This window comes from Sparus aurata, chromosome 11 (assembly GCF_900880675.1).
Source record: "Sparus aurata chromosome 11, fSpaAur1.1, whole genome shotgun sequence".
Classification (NCBI taxonomy): Eukaryota; Metazoa; Chordata; class Actinopteri; order Spariformes; family Sparidae; genus Sparus; species Sparus aurata.
This window is the reverse complement of record NC_044197.1, coordinates 12,880,544-12,903,405: the sequence shown is the minus strand read 5'-3', so window position 1 is coordinate 12,903,405 and position 22,862 is coordinate 12,880,544. Positions and strand designations below refer to the sequence as shown.

The window sequence follows — 22,862 nt, the reverse complement described above, 5'->3', positions numbered from 1 at the left end:
AAACAAAGGGGAAACGTCTGTGGGGGGTAACAATGCAATCAGAAGAGAAGGGGAAAGCGGCCGCTGATGTAAAAGTACATACATTTCCATATTGGAGGAATCCCAGTGTTTCAAAAAGCTCAAAATATGCAGCTGTGAAGAGTTCCTGCATATTCAAGTATGACGTGTTCAGAAAATGTTTTATTAATGGAACCAGGATTGTAGGTAGACCTCCTCAACCAAAGTTGTTTTCCGCATTCAAACTGTGCTCCTGCGATCTACTCGTACAAACACTTCAGTGCCAAAGATGAAGATCGAGTGTTTCTCATAAGCTAGCGTTTCAAATTCACATCCTAAAACTACATGAAGTAAGTTTCCATTTTGGTTGTGTACTGTGTGATGCTTGTTTATGTCTTTCTTTTTTTTTTCTTTCTGTGCATGTTGTGTTGCTCCCTTATGTTTGCACCTGTATATTAAAGACATCTTTGTTTCGTTCATGGCTGGATGTTTCTTCATTGGCTCAGTTCTCTCATCCAATTTACATTGTTCAGTTTCTGCCTCGTTCATTTTAACATCAGGACCTCATGCGTCACAATAAGTCAATCCTGCACTGGCATAAATGTTTGCTTAAGGGCTCTTTTTGTTTCCCCAAGCTAAATCTGTGCAGGAGAAGCTGGCAGAGGCCGTCCGGAAGGAGTCGCACTGCAGCTCCGAGCCTGAACTGAGCGACACAAGCACTGAGGAGGAGGAAGATTCCGCAAGTAAAGCTTCTGCGCAGGACAACAAGGGTAGCAGATTCTCGTTTTCTTATTAAAATGAATTAGCTAAACAACAGAATCCATATTTTCCTAAACGATCTGTCTATTGTATTTGCAGATGCAGTTCCAGAGAAATCAGTGGCATGCACAGAGCAGCAGCAGACCCTCGCAGAGGAGACAAAATGTGAGGTCGAAGATGTTGGTGGTGAAGCTGAAGCGTTGGTACCAGATCCGGAAGAGACGTCTGATCCAAAAGAACACGAGGTTGAAACCGAACAAGAACCCCAAAAGAACAGTGAAGAGAAGGTCAAAACAGATGAGGAAGATGAAAAGGCTGCATCAGAAGAAAACACAACAGAGAATAACAAATCAGAGGATACAGCTCTGCCTCCTGTATCTGAGGAGGAAATGGCTGAAGATGAAAAGACTTCGGAGCCTCAAGAAGATGCAGCAGTGAAACCCACTGGTGCTCCAGAGAAAGACGAGGAGGAACCTGAAGTGGAGGCTGAGGCGCAGCCCGACGAGACGGGGCAAGGGGCAAAAACTAGTGAAGAGGATGAGTCATCGGTATCAGAGCCAAATAAAAAGACTGATGAGACAGCAGCGGCAGATAATGCAGAGGCGGAGGCGATGACAGCGAGCGAGACAATGGAGATGAAAGCAGAGCCCTCAGAGGAGCGAGAGGCCCTCGACTGTGAAGAGGCACCTGTAACCGACACAGAGGAGAGGCAGCAGGACGACAGCGAAGACAGAGCAGCATCAGAAACAGAAGTCACAGCGGAGAATTCAAGCAGCTCGCTGGAGGGGAGCGGAGACACCACAGTTGAAAAAACAGCAGAGACAAGTGGGGACAATGCAAAAGATGAGAGCAGTAAAGATGATATTAAAGAGGAGGAAGCAGAGGAAGTGTCAGCAGCAGAGGCTAAGGTAGATGACAAGCAACAAGAAAGGTGTGAAGAGGGAGAAGAGCAGACAGAAAAATCTGTGGAATTAGACTCTAAGGTAGAGGAGAAATGTGAGGAGGAAGGTACGGAGGAAGAAAAGCAAACAGATCCAGTTGAGATAACAGAAGGTCACAGTAGTGAGGAAAGCAAAGCAGATGGTAAAGAAAAAACACTAGAAGAGGAGAATGGTGAGAGTAAGACAGTAGATAGGGCAGAAGATGAGGAAAACACTTCAGAGTTGACCAAAAGTGACTCAAGCACGGAAGGAAAGGCAAACGAACAAGCAGAGAGCACTCATGACGAAGAAGTGGCGGTTGAAGAGAAGGAGGATGAATCAGAAAAGACGGAGAAAGATGAGGACAGTGAATGTGTCAAGAACGAAAACGGCCAGCAAGAATCTGAAGAAAAGGCAGCGGCGACTGCTGCAACTAATGAGGGTGAAAAGGTAAGCGAGCCGAACACAGCTGCCGATGAAGGAAAGGATGATGAGGCAGAAAAAGATCAGAATGAGCAAAGTGAAGCTGCCAAGAATGAAGATGATGAGCAATCTGAAGAGAAGAAAGTGGCATCTGACGAGACTGCAGCGGGAGAGATTGCAGAAGAACCTGAGAAAAATGCAGAGGCAGACTTGGATAAAGATCATGTGGAAATATCTGATGGAAATATTGTTGAGTCAGAGGACGTCGGTGACGGTGAAGCAGCAAATGCAGCGGTTGAGCCTGAGGCGACGCCAAACAACGGGATGGAGGGCGGAGATGTGACAAAAGACGCTGAAAAAGGAGAAGAAAACAACGACAATGGAGAAATTGATGCTGAAAATGGAGAGATTTCTACAGGAGCGGAGATTAAAACTCAGGATGACGAAGGAGAGGCTCAAACTGATGGCAAGAATGATGCGAAAACAGAAGAAGAAACAGAAAACGAGATAAAAACTGAGGAAGACGAGAGCACAGAAGTAGAAGAAGTAACTGTGGAGTCAGGAGACGGTGCTGAAAAACATGAAGACAACAAAGCTGATCAGGGCTCTGACACCGATGTGGTAGAGAGTGAGGCTAAGGAAGGGAACGAGGGTGTGGAAAAGCAAGATGAACTGACAGAAAACGACTGCGTGCCAGAGACATCTGGAATGGAAGCAAAAGAGGAATCTAAATCAGATGACAGAAAGGAAGGAGAGGAAAGAAAACAAGATGAAAACGGCAACATATCTGACCCTGATCATGAAAACAGAGAGACAGGTGTGATCAAAATGAACGATAACCTCCAGGGTAACAACAATGAGGATATTGTTGCTTCCCCAAGTGATCAGGGACAATCTTCAACACCCTTAGATGATACAGCTCCAGCCGAATCCAGCGAACCGTCAAAGGCCGACAAACACCCACAATTTGGGGAGAACACTTCTGTCGTTGACCTCTCTGCTGCCGCCGATGGAGAAAATGGAGACACAGAAGAGGCGAGCAAGGCCTCGGAGGAAGGAGCGAGCGTGCTGCTCAAACCTCAAGCACAGCCGTCCCTGCTTAGTCAAAACAAGGTGGAAAACACTGAAGAGGGCGGTGCAGTAGGTAAAGAAACCCCGGAGGCCTTAGCAACAGAAGACAGCAAGGAACTGGTCAAAAACTGGGTGACCATGCACCAAAAATCCAAGTTTTTTGAGACGTTTGTTGAACCTTTAGAAGACTTTAAGGAATCAGAAGCAAAGGTATCCAACTCTGATGAAGAAGCGACTCAACCTACAGAGCTGCAGAGATCAGAGAGTCCGCTTAAAATGGTAAAGATATCTGAAAATGCAGAAAAAGTGCAAACGGGGAGAGACATAAATGAGGCAAATGACGAAACGGAAGAAGAAGCTGTGGAGAGCAGTCACACTGAAGATGCAGAGAAAGACCCTGTCAAAGACGCTGAAGAGACTGAGGTGAAAGAGTTAATTCCAGAAGCAGAGAGTGAACAAAACAATAAACAGTCTATGGAAGGGCAAGACCTAGAAGAGAACAAAGAAAGCGAAGGAGAAGGATCTCATAAAGAAGATCAAGTCACTACTGGCAGACGTGAGAGCGTCTCTGAGAACCAAGCTGAGGAGAAAACCACCGATGGGCTGAACGAGCCGGACCTGAATGAAAACCAAACAACAGTTGAAGAGATCAAAGATCTTCCACCCTCATCTGAAACAGAAGAGCACCATGAGCATCCAACAGGTCCAGAAGGGCTCTCTGAATTGAAGACAAATGAGCTGAAAGAGACAAAAACGTGGGAAAGAAGTCGAGAAGTTACAGAAATTACTGATTTTACAGAAGATGGGAGCCATGAGGAGTCATCTCCTGAAGAGACTCGACCCAAACCGTCGGACGAGAGCATCGGCGGAGACAGAAGAGACGTGCAGCTAATCCAAGACATCCCGCACACTCTCAGTAAAGACCGGCTGAGCACTTTCTCAGTGGATGAAACGTTGTTCGGTCGAAGTTCACATCCTTTGCTGACTGCTGCGAGGACGGAGAGCGGACATTAGAGCTGTGGCACCAAGGTACAGTGATGCCTTACTTGTTTGTTTTTTTGACAAGTAAACATTTAAAAGAAGAAAAAGACTTGAAAATATTAGAAAGCTAAAGACATTGCAGACATTTATGAGGAAGTGCCTTCACGCCGCGATTAGACAATCAGATTAAGAGCTAGAAACAGAATATTTGTAGCGATCAGGAAATGTAATCTGATTTTACTGTTGACAGCGGAGGTCAAGTGTCTTGTGGTTTCTGTGTTTACATTACAATGACTTCTTCTTAGATGGCCCTCACCCTTCAATCACCCAAAAGAAGCTGCACGATGAGTTTTGACTGCTGTATAAGATGTTTACAATAGACCGTCTCTTCCTATTGTTGGTAACAAAGAGGCGTAGTTTGTGCGAGGTATCAAGTACGGCTGCTATCACCTATTACCTGTAAACAGATACCCTCCCACTCACGCTCACATATGATTGAATAATTCATCGTTGTTGGACTCCTGCAGCTTAGTTAGTGCACTTTACATTTCCAATGACCGCTGGGCACAAGCACTATGTTACAGGAGTTCACTGTGATCAGAGATCTGTAGCTGCACTGTGTCGATGATCATTTTAGTCATTTTAAAATGGTTCTATGTTCCCATGATGTCAAGACAAATAAATGCAGTGGAACATCAGAAATGCTAACATTAGATAACATTAAGGGTTCATTCATAATGAGACTGCTAATTAGTTAAATAAAACAGTGGTAACATTGTGAAACGTCAAGTTTAGGCACATAATGTGCATTATTGCTGCTAACGCTACCTCTTATTAAAAAAAACATATTCTTCAAGGATAGTTGACTGCAAAATCAGAAACACATAATTTTCCTCTGTCCTGTCGTGTTATTTTTCCATCTAGATTGTTTTGGTGTGAGTTGCCAGCTATTGGAAGTATCAGCCGTAGAGATTTCTGACATTTAAAAAACAAAATTTGAACAAATCAACAGCAATGACCAACATGTCATGACCCGGTCACTTGAAGTAATCCACTGGCCTTATTGTGAGCATGTAGGGACTATTTTTCTCATCTTTGAAGGAAGAGTGCATCTACTCATGGACAAGACTCTACTGCTGATACCTCAGGACTTCTGCGACTCCTAATTTGAACAGCACCACAGGTTGGAGGAAAATACATGTTTTTTTAAATTTTTGGGTGAACTTTCCCATGAATATTTATTTTTACTGCCTTTTCATCTGGGTTTGTGAGGCTTCATCTGTTCATTTGATATTTGTCAATGACTGAACCCCTGTGTGATTTGGCCACTTATAGAAAATAAAAAACATTAGACAACAAAAGATGAATGATGCTTCTTTTTCCTGGAATGAAGGTATGCGAACACTGAGTGGGATTCTGCAAGCTTGTATTTCAGATTAGGCAAACCATGTACACAAGAGCAATTGATTATCACATACAGTATTTACAAGATCTAAAAGCCTCGACAGAGTCTTAAAACATGTTTGTAACAAACTCAATGTAGCACAAAACTAAATATTACAGACTGAGAGGGTACTGTGAATTCTTCTACAGCTCGTCCATATACAGTATGTTACAACTAAATACAGTTCCGCTGGCACCATTTTCTTCTTGTACTTACTACTATTTATGCAGCTTTACTTCAGATGAACAGTCCAAACAGCCACGCATAAAATAATAACAGAGGGAGCTTGAAGCAGGTTTAGTTACTGTCCTCGAAGCTGCCGCTACTGCTGAAAGACGAGCAGAATCTCATAGTGCTCATGGGATCAGACACGTACCCTGAAAAAAAAAAGAAATAAGTCAGTAACTGATACTCACCGTTTAACAGTTTGTACAGTATCAGTGTACATGTTGTCTGCGAACACACCGTTTCGATCAATGGGAGAAAACTGCATGTTCCTTCTGAGTTCCTCCAGTGAAAGGCCTCCAGATGCACGACGGCGCTCACTAAGAAAATGAAATAAATAAAATCAGTCATTACACATTAATCCACTCCGAACACTGGTCTAGAAATACATACTGCTTAGTTTACATGGGGAAGGACAGATGAGATGGATCCAGATGGACGCAGAAGAAATTCAATATGTAATGTCCGAACCAATACCAGGGTGCTCTCACTCTCTCTGCGGGAGAATGGTATACAGCATCGATGACGGGTTTGATGGGATGACACAATCTGCACACGGTTTCATAAAATGATGTTTATTTTAGTGGTGATTATTGATTTGAGAAAGTTAAAAAACCCTTTTTGTTGGGGGAAATAAACATCCAGAAAAGGTTTTTGTCTAACTTTTGATGGAGCACGAGGGAATTACTGACGAGTCACTGAAACACCCTAGTAACCCCACCTCCTGTTTCTGGGTCAAAGCTGTTACCAGGCTGCGACTACTGGGACACACACACACACACAAATACAAACACACAGTACACAGTACACAGTAAAGCCAGGCGTCTAACGGAGGCCTTCCTCTTCACCATGCATGTTTTATTGCATTTGCTTTCCTTTGTTTCCTGTTTCCAAGCAACTCCACTCCTCACTGTTGCAGTAAGTATCTTAACTGGCCCACATGTTACTGGAAAAGCAACAGCTGAAACCGAGTCTTTTCTACAAATTGGAGCAAGCCCAGACATGATGTTTCTGAAAGTTCTTGTTAGCAGAGTTTAAAGCCCATTTGACTGAATGTTCTTGGTCCAACCTTTTTCACTACTTTTTAAGGGATATCCACATGGTAAGTGTAGGGATGTATAAGTAACTTTAAGAAATATGGACAAATGTGTTGCCTCTGTAGTGATGACTTTAAAAACAGCGTCTGTATAATCAGTTTGAGCTCAGATTTATATGGCTGCAGAGACAAAACATGGAAACATTTTCAAGCAATCAAAGCTCCAAGAAATGTTTGTGGGAGGGCAACAACATAATCGATATACTTTTTTTCAAAACGTCCCTCCAAAATTAGTTTTGAAGTAAAATGAAGGCAAGAAATGGAAAATCATCGTATCATGCACAATAATAGATCTGCATTGACGGGTTTGGACAAGATCTTAGCATCCTAACATTTACTGACTGATCCACAAAGTGGCTGATTCAGCTGTTGAGGAGACAGGACTTCATATAACATGCATGACGATATATTCATTTTTTTAATATACATTTTGATTATGTTTATGGAAATGAAGTATTACTACTTGTGCTGTAAATTAACCTTCTTCTCTGGAGCCTCACCTGTCTGTGACTGTGCTTGAGTTCTCGTACCTCTGAGTCCAGAAGGCGTATGCGCGTGTATTGAGGGCGTACTCGAGTTCAAAACGGGAGCGCAGGGCAGCAACGTGGCTCCTGCCGGGTCCTCCTCGCCCCAGCAGACAGTCAGTGGAGGAGCAGGGCGACAGGGAGCCACTGCTGTTACTGGAGGCTGGAGACATCAGCTGACACACACACATACACACACAAACCAGCCAAAATACAGACATTTAATTATCACAGCATACTTTATATGTAACGCACTGCAGTGCTAAATGCGATTATGTACCTCGACGTTGCACAAGCACTCCTCCAGGTTGGAAACCACTTCAGAGAACTCGGGCCGGTCCTGAAGTGGAAACACAAACTTGGATTATTGTTTCTGCTTCAACGCTGAACAACCAAACACGTCAGGTACAGACACAAGTGTATTCTCTCAAAACACCGTCCTGTATGTCGAGCTCAGTGTAGCCCACCCACACATAAAGCAAAGGTGAACTCCGCTTCAGAAGCAGTCCTCAGATCTCTTGCCTCACTGTAAAACAACAAACGCTGCCACCCCGGAGCTGTTCAATTATACATGACATCTTCAGAAAGAGGCCGAGGTCTGTCTGCCTACTGCTTCAATACAGGAGCACGGGAAAATTGAGACGGCACAGTGAAGAAGAAGAGATGATGACAAGATTTTCAAATAGAAGCCCTTAGAGTTAATATGATCGTAAGCTGATTAGGAACAGTAGAATTAGAAGCTTCAGATGACTCAGAAGAGTGTTTGTCTGCTTACCCTGCAGCATTCGCTCTCTCGGGCTTAAACAAAATCATTTTAGAGTGCAAATCCTGTAAACACAGTGCAGTGTGTACTGCTTTTAGTCCCACAGGAGCTGATCACTGGGTGCCACACCTGTACGGTACAGGTGGAGCACCACGAGAGATGCGTGCACATGAAACTTCGTGCAGGCCGTCAAGTGTCTTGACGAAGCCGTGCGGGGATGAGGCGATCACCGCGGGAGCAACTGAGTGGTTGGCAAACAGGAAGGAGGTGTGCCACAGAGGGAGAAATGTGCCAACATGCTCTGCCGTGATAGAATGTGCTTTAATGAGGCCAGGGAAAAAAACATGCCTGGCTAATTGCTACCATCTCAGCACTGAAGCGAGGATTGTCCAGGTCACGCCTTGCTCCTAAATGTGAACAGCCGTGCAATAATGATGTATCATCTGGGGACGAATCGAGGCCGTTCATTACTTCTGCACATGTTTGCAGGGGCAGCTGAGTCAGCGTCAATTACCTCTCCAAGCTTCATCATGTCTAGATAGCTAATGACATAGAAGGGCCATTTTACAGTTTGAAACTTCCCAACAATCCCTTTTTGAGTGTATATGCTTGACAGTACAGCGCACAGTAAATAGAAAACTATATTGAGTGTGAACTGTACTGTACTGAGTTGAGAACGCAGGAAATTCAAAATGGGGTGAAGTCAGGTCCCGTACCTCTGGGCAGGCGTACCAGCCTCTCATCAGCAGAGCGGAGATGGGTTTAGGGATAGAGTAGCCAATAGGAGGCCGGACGTGGTGGTAGGCCATGTCTGCAGCAGCAGCAGCTGAAGATGGAAGAAACATCTAAATATTAGTTTCAATGTGGTTTGACAGCTATGAATAAAATACTTATACTAGCGCTATGGACCAAAATGTCAGTCTTTGTGTACAGCGCTCTGGTCCAGACTGAATTATCTCAACAGCTATCTGAGATGAGATTTTTTGCAGGCGTCCTCGGTCGACAAGCAATGTCAGGGACAGTTGTGGTTTTGAGTGAAATTTCTTGACAACTATTAGACGGAATGAAACGCCATGGAATTCCATGCTGTTTCAGCTTTGATTTTCATGGACATTTATTGGATTGGATTGGATTAAAGCTGCTGTATGTTATATATATTTTTATTCAAATAATTATTTATGAGCTCCATATTCCACCAGTTATTACTTTTACAGAGTGTTTGGTCAGTAACCCATGTCACTTTATCCAATCAGGACAGAACAACGTAAAGAGGTGGTCCTGTCAGAACACAGAGGGCAGGATCCTCCTGTCTCTCCCTGTTGGTTTGAGTTCATTTACTTAATTAATATCACAATTCAAAGGTCCAGTGTGTAAGATGTGGAGGCATCTAGCAGTGATCACACCTGCCAACATTAGGCTTTCAAAAGAAGGAGATTTTGTGGGGCACCTGAAAATGGCCTCAACGCGTCAGCCCCCACATACAGTAACCCTTCAGAACAGATGAATAAAAACAAAGACAAGGATGTGAAGGTAAAGTTAAATTACTGTTCATCAGTTTTAAATACGTTGCTCATGTAAAATTCATTAAAGAACGGGACAAATACATGAATCTTTAATCTTGAAAATGTGCAAAAACGTGATCAACTGTAGACGGTAGACATTGTGAGAGCATGCTCACCTCTTCCTCAAGGTTGGGCTGCCAGGTACCACAACACACATCCCTCAAAGTTACTGAGAAATACCCATTTGTAGACCTAAGACATTTTAAAGAAGATTAACGGGAGAAATAACCCTGTTAGAACAGCAAAAGATAGTCTCCAACGCAAATCAGGAGTGTTGCCAGGTATCCTGAACGCGCCCCGTCTCAAGAAAAACGTGTACGTGTAAGGCCCCCTCTAGAGTCAGAGTTTGATTTGTCCAGTCCCGGGCTACTGTAGAAATATGGCGGTGCAACATGGCAGACTCTGTATAGGAGGACCCGCTCCCTCTGTAGATATAAAAGCGCAATCAAAGATGACGAAAACATATAACGTTTCATTCCATTTGTGCCCCTAAATCCTACACGCTGGACCGTCAAGCCTTTGACTTGACTTGACTCAACCTTGAAGAAAAAACACACCAGGTTTCAAGTGAGCGAAGGGAATTTCTCCTGTCAGCAGCTCCCAGAGGCACAGGGCGTAGCTGAACATGTCCGCCTTCACCGAGTAGCGAGTACACTGAGTGAAGACCTCGGGAGCCATCCAGCGCAGGTTCTGCACAAACACACACAGACGCACACAGAATAAAATACATACATAAAAGACTCAAAACTGTGATGTTTCAAGACATCAGGTCATCATACACACACACACACACACACACAGTGAGTCCCAATTACTGACATGAAGACTGTGTCCCTGCAAGGGCAAGTAGTTTACTCACAACAGGCAGTTCCCAAGAGATGAAACACACTTAACACCAAACTGCAGGCCAAGCACTCTGGGTAGTGATGAGTCAGCACATTGAGACAAAATCTGCATGAAGGCAGTTTTTCTTTTTCTTTTTTCTTTTCTTTTTTTCAGCTAGTGGGTAATTGATGGCAGGAGCCAACAGAAGCTCTGGCTTGTACTCCCTCAAAATAACAGCATACACTTCAGTACAAAGTGCCTTATTCTTTGGTTTGAGAGAATTTGGCTAAAGAAGGCGAAAACTCATTCCAAAGGGTTTTGTGTGCATCATCGGCTAAATCAAAAGGAGGAAACGGCACTGACCCCCGGCTGCTTGGTCATGTTATCCTCTTCCACCGATTGCAGAAACCTAGATTCTGTAGAGGAAGCAAACGATATGCTGCAGTCAGACAGGGAACATCTACTGGTAATTAAAGAGTCACTCCACCAACTTAAAATATTAAAGTATGTTCACAGGTCTCAGGGGAGTACTATTGAATCTGTGAAAAAAACAAGTATAAAGTCTTCCGTGTGCTCATAAAACATTGTAAAATGTATCCTACCTCCAAAATCAGCCACCACTGCATGCCCATCCTCATAGAGCAGAATATTGTGGCTGGAGGGAACACAAATATCGTTAGTAATGACCCCAGTTAATTCAGCCTGCCAATACCAACCCACCACATGTGTTACCGCTGTGGCACCCACCTGTTGAGGTCCCTGTGGATGATCGGCTGGGTGAGATTATGCAGGTACTCCATGCCCTTGGCCACATCGATGGCAATGATGAGCTTGGACTGCAGGTCGATAAGCCTGTCCATTGACACATCATTAAAGTAGCAGCCACTTAGCGCCAGGTCAATGGTCCCTGCCAATCACACATAGCACTTTACACGGATCAATAGGACAGTCTGTAAAGACAGCACCTGGCCGCACAGTTAGCGGAACACTTCATCTGGATCAATGATGATCCCAGACGAGAGGGGGAGACGGGTGTGGGGATGTTTCCAAGAAGGATAATGAGACCTGAGGCCGTCGGCTGTGCAACCGTGTTTTTTTTTTGTCAGTCACTGAGTAACTCCTTAAGGTAGTTTCAGATCATGACATCAGGATGAGGAATCAAACGTGACGTCGAATTACTGATGGTAACAGCTCACGGCACGAGACTTCCCCGAACTTCTGCTTGGGTTTTGAAGCTTTCTTTGCTTCATTTAAGAGTAGTTTAACTGGAAAATGTTGAAGATAAAATGCAATGCAATACAGTTGTCCTTAATACATAATATCAAACATGTAATAATAAGTAAGTTACTTAAAATTCTGAGTTTTGAAAGCATTGTTGACCCACCTCTGTGGTCCTGGAGCTTTAGTTTGCTATGGTCTATTTGACTGCATAACTGCAAGGTGTCTATTATTTTGCCTTTAAAACTTTATTATAAACTGCTTTATTTGAAATTGAATAAGAGAGAGATAGGCAATTCAGGAGAGAAAGAAGGAATTCAAACCCAGATTGCAGCAGCAGGGACTCAGCCATGCCGTGTGGCATATACTCTAAGCTCCTAGGAAGCCACAATCATGCAAAGTCTAAATAATGCTGCTGTGTAATTGTTAGGGAAGTAATAAAGTTTAGTAGCTTTAGTAGCACACTTCCTCACCTCTTCTGCTCATGCAGCAGAGAGAACAGAGAGCCTCCAGAGACATACTGGGTTACAATAGCAAACTGGCTGGGGTCGTCCAAACAGGCCCCCACAAACTGGATGATACAGGGGTGGTTGAGGCGACAGAGGATGGAGACCTCTCTGCAGAACATGTCCACGTCGGACTTCGAGCAATACGTGTTGGCTCGATAGCTGAAAGCAACAGTCGAAACCGATCAGTTTGTTTTTTTATTCTTACCAAAGATGGGACGCAAAACGTCAAATTTAGAGGTTTTGTTACCGTTTTATGGCAACAACTTTGTTTCGACATTTGCCTTTGTAGACTCTTCCGAAGGAGCCTGAGTGCGAGACAGATTTGATCTTCAGTTACATCATCTGATTATCTGAAACTCGTTAACTGAACAGAGAACACATGTGCGTTGAGAGTTACCTGATCCGATAATCTCGTTGAACTCCAGCTCAGACAGCTGAAGGTGGAAATGAGACGGGAGGCTGGCCCTGAGGAGGAGAACTTCTGCTTTCTCTGAAAATACATAGCAACATTTTTTAAAAACTACATGAATGCCAAGAAGATGAAGTTTAAAAAAATCTTGGCTGATTGTGGCTGATTAAAGAGTCTATGGATATTATATTATTGTGGCAGGACTGGATGGGAAAAGGAGCGTTAAAAGAGCAACAGCTTTAGCGAAATATACTTCCCTTTTTAGCAAATGGCTCCACAGAAGATCCACGACCGAAGGGCCTAAAATGTGGGTTTCATCCTATTCAGAGCAGTACTTTCTAAGATATAAAGTACAAATATCACACAGCCAAAGACATGTCTGTAGCTCACACTGCCCCTTAATTTCACCAACAGTGTGCTGTTACATCAGCTGACAGCGATGTGAAGTGCGGGGAAGATGTGCCGTGCTTCACTCCACCTCAATACCTTTAGTCATGCTCTTGATCTTTCCCAGAGGAGACGGGACAGAAACGTAGGAGCCATCTGGAAGAGAGCCGACATGTTCAGGCACATTGAAGGGAGGACTTGTGTGACTTTTTTGATCTAGATAGTAAGTTCTCGAGAGGTGACTGACTCACCCCCTCCTGGCTGGGAGTACTCATTGCAGGGCGACTCATCCGGACGTTTGTAGTGTTTCAGTAATGTGACAATGGCATCGTGACCTGAAGAAGAAACACAAGTTATCAGTTTAAAGTTTTCATCTGAGCAGACACACACACACACACACACACACACACCTTTCTCATAAGCCCACATCAGGCAGGTCTGCTCATCCTTCTCCCCGCTGGACCTGCTGGGGTCGCAGGCAACCAGGTTCATGTCCGCCCCGTTGTCCAGCAGGAACTGCACCAGGCGGATGTGGCCGTGGAAACAGGCACTGTGTAGAGCTGAATAACAGAGTCATCAGCGACATTTTTTACACACAATTATAATTAAAAGCACAACTGTGCGGTAAAGACAACAAACAGTTTGTATAATTACACACGATGAACAGGAGAGTTTCAACCAGTGGAGCAAGTCTCCAGAACGTTTTCTTGAGTAAAAGTACTATTATCACATTGTAAAAGTACTCCCATTGAATATGTTTTTTTAAGTAAAAGGACATAATTCTTAGAAAAATGTATTTAAAGTATTAAAGTAAAAGTACTCATCCAGAAAAAGGTCCTTGTTATGTTAATGTGTATCTACTTATATACTTTATTATACATGATTACTTATGCATTAATGTTAAAGCAGGAGCTATTTTTAACAATTTTATAAAGGGGTGCAAGTAATGATTATTGTAATTATGGAGTAACCAGATGTTTTTATTTAGGTATTCAGTTAGCAAAATGAAATTTCATCACAATTATCCAAAGCTCAAAGTGATGTCTTGTTTTGACCTAGACCTCAAATTGCTCGGTTTACTGCAATTAAAGACAAGAAACAGTCAAAAATTCTTACAATTTGAAATTTAGGGCCTTAAACCATAACAATTTTTTTTAGAACTGACCAATCAACTTAAAGATGAATCTGTTAACTGTTTAAGCTCAGATTTGACAATGTTCAGTAGATACTTCTGAGTTTTTCAGGAGTTTTCCCTCTGAAATGTAGCATGTTGGAGGTACAAAATGTCAACAAGTGGGAGGAAATTTAAACTCAAGTACAGACCTTAAGTAAATGTGCACTAGTCACCTGTGTGTCCGTCTCTGCCCTGGCAATTGATGCTCAAGGCGTTCTGGCTCAACAAGAACTTCACCAACTCCAGGTCTTTGCCGTAGGTGCACGCACTGTGACACAGAACTCATTATCACCTCAGAGCAACATGAGTCACAGGTTCAAGTGATGCCCATAAATTAAATGTGCCAATATTGTATTTGTGTTCTGCAGATTCTAAATAAACACGCTGTGTGAGACAATACCTGTGAAGTGCTGTCTCGCTGAATATGTTCTCCTTTGACAGGCTTTCTGTGCCGGAGAGTTGTACGATCTCTTTCGCTGCCTCAAATTTCCCATTATAGCAGGCCCTGATTGAACAGTCAACACATAACTTAATCTCCACTACAAATCACCTAGATAAAAAAAAAACTGAAAAAAGACTGCCGACAATGCACATTGTTTACAGGTGTAATGGCGTGTCCCCGTAGATGTTGACAGAGTGAGGCTGTACGTCAGAGTTGCCCTGAAGGAGGAAGCGCACAATGTCATGGTGACCGAAGCGGGCACAGAAGTGGAGAGGAACATGATCTTCGTTGTCCTGGGCGTTTACTGAGAGGGCAAGCAGAAAGGTTCACGCTGAACTACAGAACAACATAGTTTAAGGGTAACTCCGCCAATTTTAAGCTTCACATGTCTAAGGGAGTACTGCTGCATATGTGGAAAAAGTAGTATAAAGCCTTCTGTGGCTCCAGATGAAGCTGCATGTAATCTGACAAGTTGCCACCGGTGATGTCATTCTGTAGCTAAGTTGCATTGTGGGTGATGTAGGCACCATGTTTTGAAAAGCAGATTAAAAAAAAGTATCTCCTTGTCCTTACTAAGAAGGGAATCCGTAGGTTTAGCCAATGGATGTATTGAAGTAGTAGTCGTAAAAGCTGATTTAAAAATGTAGGTAAGTTAAAGTGACATTACGTAGAAATTGGCATTTTGTGCAATTTGTCAGATGTAGCGCAGGTGCTAACTAAAGACAAAACTCATTACATCATTACAGTGCTGTGTTGAAAATGTGTATATTGAAGTAAACACGTATGTAATGCTATGATCCTACCCTCTCACAGAAGTTACATAGTGCAGAAACAAGTGACGGGGGCGGAGTGGCTGAGATGGTCTAAAGTAAAGTCCTAGTTCTCACCATTAGCTTTGCTCCCTTCTCCCATCAGCAGTTTGATGATGCTGAGGAAACCTTTGGCTGCAGCCAGGTGCAGCGGGCGGTCACCTACCTCCCCGCTCGCGTTCACATCCGCCCCAAACTTCAGCAGAAGCTTCGCCACCTGAGAAAAGTGATTTTCTGATCAGCCTTTATTCGTCACGGTCAACTGTGCAGAGATAGTCGATTGGGGCACTTTACCTGCTCGTGGTTGTTATAAGAAGCAATATGCAGCGGCGTGAAAAACACAGCATCCTGAACATTCACAAAGGCGCCGTGCTGCAGGAGTATATCTGCTGCCTGGTGGGGAGAAAATTGCATGTTCAAAAGCAATAAATCGCATTTTGTTCACACTCATCGAGGACAAATAGCTCTCACCTCGTGGTGCCCAGCGATGGTGGCCACATGCAGGGCGGTGAGGGCACCGTAGCCCACCTGCTGCACGTCTGACCCTCCGTGGAGAAGCGCGGTCAACTGCTCAGCATTGTCCTGTGGTACAGTCAGGAGCCATATCGCTGTTTTACTATCACTCGCTTTAATTCTGATTGCCCTGCATTTACCACATCACAACAAAGCACTTCAGGGCTGGAGTTAATCATGCTGGCTTTGTGTGTACTTGCACTCCACCATGTGGTAAAAACACAGACAGCTCTTCACCACATAACAACACACGGACATAGGCATATACTGCAAACATGTAAAGAAAATACTTTAAATTTGTTTATATTCCTCTTTTTTTTTCTTCACCTTGTAAGCGGCCAGATGGAGGGCAGTGAATCCGTTCCTGGACAGTCTGGAAGGACGCAGGCCTTTGAGCATCAGGGTGCGAATGTGGGCCTTGTTACCTGCTCACAAACATTATGAGCTGGTAAAATATCTCACTTGACCGACATGTCAACACAACATCATCAAAGAACTGGGTGCAGTGATGCCCTCAATCTGTGTATATTCTTTATGTACAGTTCATCTCACATCTTCTGCTCATGTCAAAATGTTACGTTTAAGGTCATCCTCAGGCAATAATGCCAGTCGGTCCATTGTAATCCCTCCCTCCACTGTCACATTTTGTTGAGTTATAAATAGCCTCCAGTAGTCATGCATACCTCCACACACGCAGCAGAGATGCAGCAGCGACAGCCCCTTCTCTGTTCTGTAGCTCACATTCACCTTCTGAAAAGCCTCATCGGAGCTGCAGCCACAGAAAATCAACATCAGCCAACACAGGAAAGTAAACAGACTGAGGAGGACACGGGCCTAACAAACAGGAGTCTGGTTGAATGTGGATTGCACTGTGGCACACACGGATAGTGGATGAAATCACCTGAAAGCAAGTTTGAGATCCGCGAGCTCGCTGTCTTTGAGCTGGAGGTCGTCCTCCAACTTCTCCACGATCGCAGAGTACGACTCGCCCACCTTCTTCTTCCACTCATCTTCGCAGCCCCATCATCAGAGTTGCACATGACAATTGAATCAAATCACTTCCACTGCTCGTACGCAGAAATATGCCTCATTTTAGCTTTAAATTTGTAGGGGGGGGGGGAAAAGGGCCAAACATCTGCATACTGCACTGTACTGAGCACTACTACAGTGTATATAATGATCAGTCACAAAGAGTTTAAAAAGGGCTTGTACAACTCATCAGTGTGTGTGAAAGAGAGCAACCCCCCCTCCTCCAGGATTTCCCTTCTTCAATTCAATCCCTGCTCTCCAGCTGTGCATACATACGACATTAAAATATTCCCCCACAATCATAAACTGGACATTACCTGTACACGTCTGAGACGGTCTTGACTTGTAATTTCCCATTGATAAGGTCCTCTCTCCTGTAATATGCGCTGTGCAGTTTGGTTGACTAGAGTAAAGCAGTAATACAATCTCTCACTCTGCCACAATTGCACAGGTCCAGATAAAGGGGGGGGGGGGGATCATGGCTGTGGGCTAAAAATAAACACTTTGGAGTGGGATGCCTAACAACTACGACAACTGACCTCCCTCCAAAGGCGAGCAGGCGTGTATCATTGTGTCTGTGTGTGTGTGTGTGTGTGTGTGTGTGTGTGCAGTATAAAAACAAAGCAGGTGATCAACGCTCTGCTGATGGCCTTAAAGCATAAGTTCATCAAGAAATGGAAAGTCAGTTGAAGTTTTTTAATGGTCCACAAGACATTTCTGGAGCTTCACAGCAAAACAGAGCTGCAGCATTCTCCGGAACAACTGGAGCAGCAGGGAAGATAAAAAAAAAAAAGCACCCCAAAATTAATTAAATGGCTCCACACAGCCCACCCAGAGTCTCTGGACGCCCAGGGATCCCAAGTTCCTCCTAGAAAAAGGGTTTGAATAACTTCTTTTTGATCAGTTTGGGGTCTTGGGCTTCCAGACATGTGGATTACACTGGACAAGCTGTATGCTTTAGCCTTTTTTCGGTTGTTCAGCCATGTTTCAAAACAAGTCCCCATCTGCTTCAGTTGTTTATAGGAGAGTGCTGCGACGCCGGTTTTGCTGTGAGGCTCCAGAAATGTTTAGTGGACCACAAAACTTCACCACTCTCCATCATCATAAGGGTGAGTAGATAATGACTGGATTTCTATTTTTTTGGGTGAACTTATCCTTTGAATTGAAGTGCTTTACAATGTTGTATAGTTTGGGTGCTTTTGCAGTGGCTCACTAACTTTTTTCTGTCATTGCATTTTTCACAACAAACATGTTGTCTTGTCATATTAGGACAAGCACGGGTTGAGCTAATATCACAATGTAGCAGCTAATATTGTTTTTTATGAATGTTGGCTGTGCAAAATGGCCTATTTAGAAAGATAAGATGATGGCACCATTCCCGTCACACCGCTATAAGACAATGCACATGTCTATGTAGAGCAGAGCCCAAGATGCTGACACGAGCCAAAGTGGTTCCTCTGACTGCCGTCCTATCTTTATACCTTTGATGCTGCCATTTTAACAGGGTCGTGACAACAGGGAAATGCGGAAGAGGAAATAAGCGAGATGCAAATGATATTTTAACTAGAATGACAGATGATCAGGTGACAGAGTCCACATCAGAACTTCATACAACCAACAAAAGCTCATAGTACTGACTGTTAAAAAATAAAACAAAAAAAAATCAGCCCAGTTGCCAGAAGAAAATGGCGGCATTTTCAGAGACTCCTGGGTAGTTTTCAACGAAACGCCAGGACATTTTTCCCACAGTGTTTGTGGCAACAAAACCAGACATGAAAACCAAAACGTGAACTTTCCGCAACTCCTACCAAATGGTTTTGTCACAACATGAAATAAAAAAACTGAACATAAAACAATATGTTAATAAAGAAGGCAGAAAGTTAACCTGTCAGTGGTTTGCAGAAACTTACATTTTGAACATTTGTTTCCGTCGATTGGCTTGTGAAAGTTTATCTGACTGGATGAGCAAGACATGACTGATTTATTTCATTAATTTTTTTTATTTACAATCTTTGTGGTTTCATACTGAGACTGAGAACATAAAATGCTCTCAAGTAACCTGAAATAACAGTAACTCATTTGTTCATGTTCTCTGTGTGATGTCTTCATGTAGTCCTTGCCTGAACTTCAACATCTCCTCCAGGTTCTTACACTGTAAGGCCTCCTGCATGGACATCAGTGTTGTGTCTTTTGGTAAAGTGAATGTGGACCCACTGAGGACAGCCTGCAGCATCTCCAGAGATGCTGAGAATGAGCTTTGTGGATCGGAGCAAACAGGAAACAAACAAGCCTTCCACAAACTAGCGCTGGATGCATCTCCGGAGAACAGGACTTCATTTTTCATCCCCCAGTGGGACAGGCAGTCTGCCAGGCTGACGCCACAGAACTTCAGCTCTTCCAGGTTTGCAGGGACTTCAAAACTGCGCTTCAAGTCTTCATTTATCCCAAACACGACAGTTACAAACCCGGTTTGGTTCTTGTGAATCACACACAGTGAATGTATGAAGACTCGGTCGGGCACTGAGAGGCCCGCGCTGACCCAGCAGCTGCTGACGATGGAGCCCTTACCTACAGAAGCTCCTGCTCGCAGTCTGGAGTACTCCACCACTGATCCAGCTCCCACCGAGCAGCCGGGATCAACAACACTGTACATGACGCAGCTTTGTGAGGAGCCCTCAGAGCCTTCATTCACATATACACTGAAGGCACTTGACAGGAGGCCCAGCTCATTCCTCAGCACCAAGTCCTCAGTGAGGTGGAAGAGGTACTCTGATGTGGTTCCGATGTGATAAAACTTGGAGTTGTTCAAGAGAATGACATTCAAGGGAGTCCCTTTTAAAAGATGGAAGATCTTTTGCCGGGTTTTCACCAGGCTGCTCTCCTCTTTGGTGACATTTGCAGTGTTGCTGGTGTAATCTATCGTGGCTTTAGGGCCCAGTGCTTGGAGAAAGTCCCCGTATGCGTCTATCTCGCACTCCAAAGATCCCAACTCTTTCAGCAGATTAAGAAGAGACTTCATGGTATCATAGTCGGCATAATAGGTGCTGTCTGTGTAGACAAACTCATACTCAGAGGGAGAAAAACAACCATTCTGCCTTTTACAAACAGCTCCGCTGGCTCTCATCTGATCGATGCTGACCTTGTGCAGAAAGCGCAGGCACGAAATGTTCTCAATTTCTGAGTGAGTAGACTTTTCGTTTAAATCCAACACAAACACTCCATGTGTAGTCCCGATAGACAGTGGGGAGGGGTGGGCTAAAGCTGTGAAGCCAGGTTGGTCAAACCTGATGCTCTGATCCTCACCAATACTGTAGAGCTCAATGTGATCTGAACAGGTCACCAACACGCCAGGCTTCATCTGCAAGGGGAAATCCACATAAACGGCCAGTTTGAGATCCAGCATCTGGTAGACAGGGTCACCGAGCGGCATGGCGCTGAATATCTTCCCCATGGCGCTGGCACTTGGTAAACGCTGACTAAAGCCTCCTGGAAGGATGAGAGGAGACATGTTACAGCAGGAAACAGCTCACACTGTTCGTGTATTGATTTAAAATGTTTGAACAATTGCAATCAACTACTTTTGGGGGAAAAAAACCTAGTTAACGTTTACCTGCAAAATTAAGTCAGTTTCTTTTGAAAACCAAAAACATTTGTCATCAGAATCATTTGGAAGATGCTACAATCTTTAAAGAATTATACACTCACATTCAATCAACTGATCAACTGATCTTTTCAGTTACGATTTTCTAAATCCAGTCACTCTTATGTGAAAATTTCCTCTCCTACTTTGTTTAGGCCCACGTGATATTAAAGGGTAATTTTAAACAAAATTGTGCTCACAAAGTGGTACTTTGTTGCTCCAGAAGAAGCTGCATACAGTCTGATACATGACCTCAAGAGGTGTCACTCTGTGGCTGAAATGCAGTGTGTGTAACGTAGGCACCGGGTAGCACGCCAAAAGAACAGTGAACACACTTTAATATAGAATATGGGTGGAGAAAACAAAACATGTAACCTGAAGACATCGCGAAGGGCATGTTTACGTACTATTTTCTTACATTTTATAGATCCAAACATCCAATCGATTTATCAACAAACTACTCAGCAGATTAACCAATAATTAAATAAATAATCTGGTACCAGCATGTATTGGATGAAAAGCAGCGGAAGGGACAATTTTTTGTGCAATTTGTCTAAATGTCTGACAGCAACAAAAGGACACTGAAATCTCAAACCTGCATGTATGATGATGACTCTCATACCGCCCAGAGTCTTCCCATAGATTTGATTCAGCTGCTGCAGCACGTACAGAGTGGAGCCTCCATTCCCTTGAACACAAGGCTACATTAGTAATAATAATAATTATAACAATTATAATAACGGGGTGCATTGTTGATCTCCCTCAGCCACAAACAGTCTGAGCGTCAGTCTGACTCACTCACCTATTTTACATCCGGGTGGGTCTGAGAACACCTTGTACTGAGTTCCAAGAGGAAGCTCCTTCCTGTCAACTTTCCCGCTGATCTGTAGCTCGTACGCTTCTCTCTGGCTCTCATCCGCAGCGGTCACCACCACCACGTCCCAGAACTCACCGGGCTGCACCTCTCGGCCTTCACAAAGACAAAAAACACAAAACAACCAGGTAATAAAGACGATAAAAGTACAGGTAAACGCAGCAGGAGGAAAACAAACTGTCAATGAACTTCACGAGACGTTAATATACAACACAGAACTCACCACGCAGAGAGTTGAATTTTCGGAGTTTTTCTCTTGTTGCTAGTTGTAACCTCAAGTCATTATCCTGACTCATGCTGTCGCTTCAAGTGTCGTTTAAATACACCCGAGATAAACGATCAAAACTATTAAGTGCAGCAGACCTGTCTGTGTGAGCACGTATCATACTTCCGGGTTGACGTTGCGTCGTCAAAAGGCGGCGTGTCAACTGTGACGTCACGAGCCAACGTACCTGTATACAAAAATATGGTTTAACAGGAGTAGCCTGAGGTTTCAAGGAGTTTGTCTTTTTCTTTTTAATTCTAATTGCCAGTTAACACAGATTTAACATATATAAATATATATTATATAAATGTGATCAACAGCCTGAAGTTTTTTTGTAGTTTTTTCTACTGCCGGTGATTATAGATTGAAGAAAGGAACGATTTTCTTTTTAAGAAACATGAACATATTTATGGAAGAGGATTCTGAGAATAAAGTCAGAAATGTAAAAAAAAATAAAAAATACATGTGGCCCTAAACCTCCTCCGTACATATTATATAAATTTGAACTAACTATAATAACCATGTTGAGAGCATGGAGCTTTGCTACCTTCAACCACATACTCCTTCCAGAATTAAGATCCTAGCTCTCAGAGCTATGTCAATGAGGCTCCCTCCAAGATGGAGGACAACCATGACCAAGATGAGTTACTAAACCAGTCTCAGATGAAGGCTGCCCTGAAACTGTGACAGATAGGTGCAGGATACCAGGCAGAGGCATGCTACATTTGTAGAAAACACGGGAGAAAGAGGGTGGATTTGTCGTTGGCAACAACGAGGACAGCTTGCCTCACTGACTGAGAATAGCACACATCAGACCTGCAGAGGAGTGCGAACTGGCAATGAATGTCCAACTGCAGGCCAGGACACATAATACACTCATCTAGGATTGCTTTGGACCACGTTTCACATGCAGTCACTTGTGCTTTACTCTTCCCTGGTTATGCTGTCCAGGAAGCATAACAGGATGATCACGGAACAATCACACTATCCTGGAAAGCAAGTG

The 22,862-nt window shown here is 43.6% G+C and overlaps 3 protein-coding genes across 5 annotated transcripts in view; 1 reads left to right on the top strand and 2 right to left on the bottom strand.

Annotated features, from left to right (window-relative positions):
• erich3 (glutamate-rich 3) overlaps positions 1 to 5,512 on the top strand; it is a 75,656-nt gene extending 70,144 nt beyond the window's left edge. Inside the window, exons 14-15 of the mRNA XM_030432733.1 lie at positions 633 to 767; positions 856 to 5,512. Coding sequence (XP_030288593.1) covers positions 633 to 767; positions 856 to 4,184 — 3,464 coding nt within the window. The 3' untranslated portion in view covers positions 4,185 to 5,512. The remainder of the gene's footprint in view (positions 1 to 632; positions 768 to 855) is intronic.
• Positions 5,513 to 5,560: 48 nt separating this feature from the next.
• tnni3k (TNNI3 interacting kinase) lies at positions 5,561 to 17,643 on the bottom strand. Of its 3 annotated transcripts, none has more exons than XM_030434467.1 (25): positions 17,398 to 17,643; positions 16,953 to 17,061; positions 16,735 to 16,820; positions 16,379 to 16,476; positions 16,010 to 16,120; positions 15,833 to 15,931; positions 15,617 to 15,755; positions 14,889 to 15,033; positions 14,688 to 14,792; positions 14,461 to 14,555; positions 13,524 to 13,673; positions 13,365 to 13,448; positions 13,213 to 13,269; positions 12,715 to 12,807; positions 12,565 to 12,622; positions 12,282 to 12,476; positions 11,338 to 11,442; positions 11,193 to 11,245; positions 10,954 to 11,006; positions 10,323 to 10,455; positions 8,920 to 9,029; positions 7,721 to 7,780; positions 7,417 to 7,616; positions 6,061 to 6,140; positions 5,561 to 5,972 (listed from the first exon to the last, which is right to left on the bottom strand). In XM_030434467.1, the coding sequence occupies exons 1-25, from the start codon at positions 17,435 to 17,437 to the stop codon at positions 5,893 to 5,895; spliced, it is 2,538 nt and encodes an 845-aa protein (XP_030290327.1). In that variant the 5' UTR covers positions 17,438 to 17,643; the 3' UTR covers positions 5,561 to 5,892. The 3 variants fall into 3 exon arrangements, with proteins under 3 accessions (XP_030290327.1, XP_030290328.1, XP_030290329.1); XM_030434468.1 differs by having other exon boundaries at positions 7,447 to 7,616; XM_030434469.1 differs by having other exon boundaries at positions 16,953 to 17,532.
• A 1,399-nt stretch (positions 17,644 to 19,042) lies between these two features.
• On the bottom strand, positions 19,043 to 22,012 carry fpgt (fucose-1-phosphate guanylyltransferase). The gene is made up of 4 exons (XM_030434470.1): positions 21,818 to 22,012; positions 21,523 to 21,690; positions 21,316 to 21,408; positions 19,043 to 20,566 (listed from the first exon to the last, which is right to left on the bottom strand). The coding sequence occupies exons 1-4, from the start codon at positions 21,888 to 21,890 to the stop codon at positions 19,164 to 19,166; spliced, it is 1,737 nt and encodes a 578-aa protein (XP_030290330.1). The 5' UTR covers positions 21,891 to 22,012; the 3' UTR covers positions 19,043 to 19,163.
• Positions 22,013 to 22,862: the final 850 nt, after the last annotated feature.

What these genes read in the sequence shown, in the direction of transcription:
- tnni3k (XM_030434467.1), bottom strand. Translation starts at nt 17,437, where the DNA reads ATGGGAAATTACAAGTCAAGACCGTCTCAGACGTGTACAG. An exon ending in GGGCAGAGACGGACACACAG is followed by an intron (nt 13,674 to 14,460) that starts GTGACTAGTGCA and finishes TCTGTTATTCAG; the next exon opens with CTCTACACAGTGCCTGTTTC. An exon ending in CTTCGCTCACTTGAAACCTG is followed by an intron (nt 9,030 to 10,322) that starts GTGTGTTTTTTC and finishes TTCCATCTTCAG; the next exon opens with CTGCTGCTGCTGCAGACATG.
- fpgt (XM_030434470.1), bottom strand. Translation starts at nt 21,890, where the DNA reads ATGAGTCAGGATAATGACTTGAGGTTACAACTAGCAACAAGAGAAAAA. An exon ending in AAAATTCAACTCTCTGCGTG is followed by an intron (nt 21,691 to 21,817) that starts GTGAGTTCTGTG and finishes GTCTTTGTGAAG; the next exon opens with GCCGAGAGGTGCAGCCCGGT. An exon ending in AGTCATCATCATACATGCAG is followed by an intron (nt 20,567 to 21,315) that starts GTTTGAGATTTC and finishes TCATCCTTCCAG; the next exon opens with GAGGCTTTAGTCAGCGTTTA.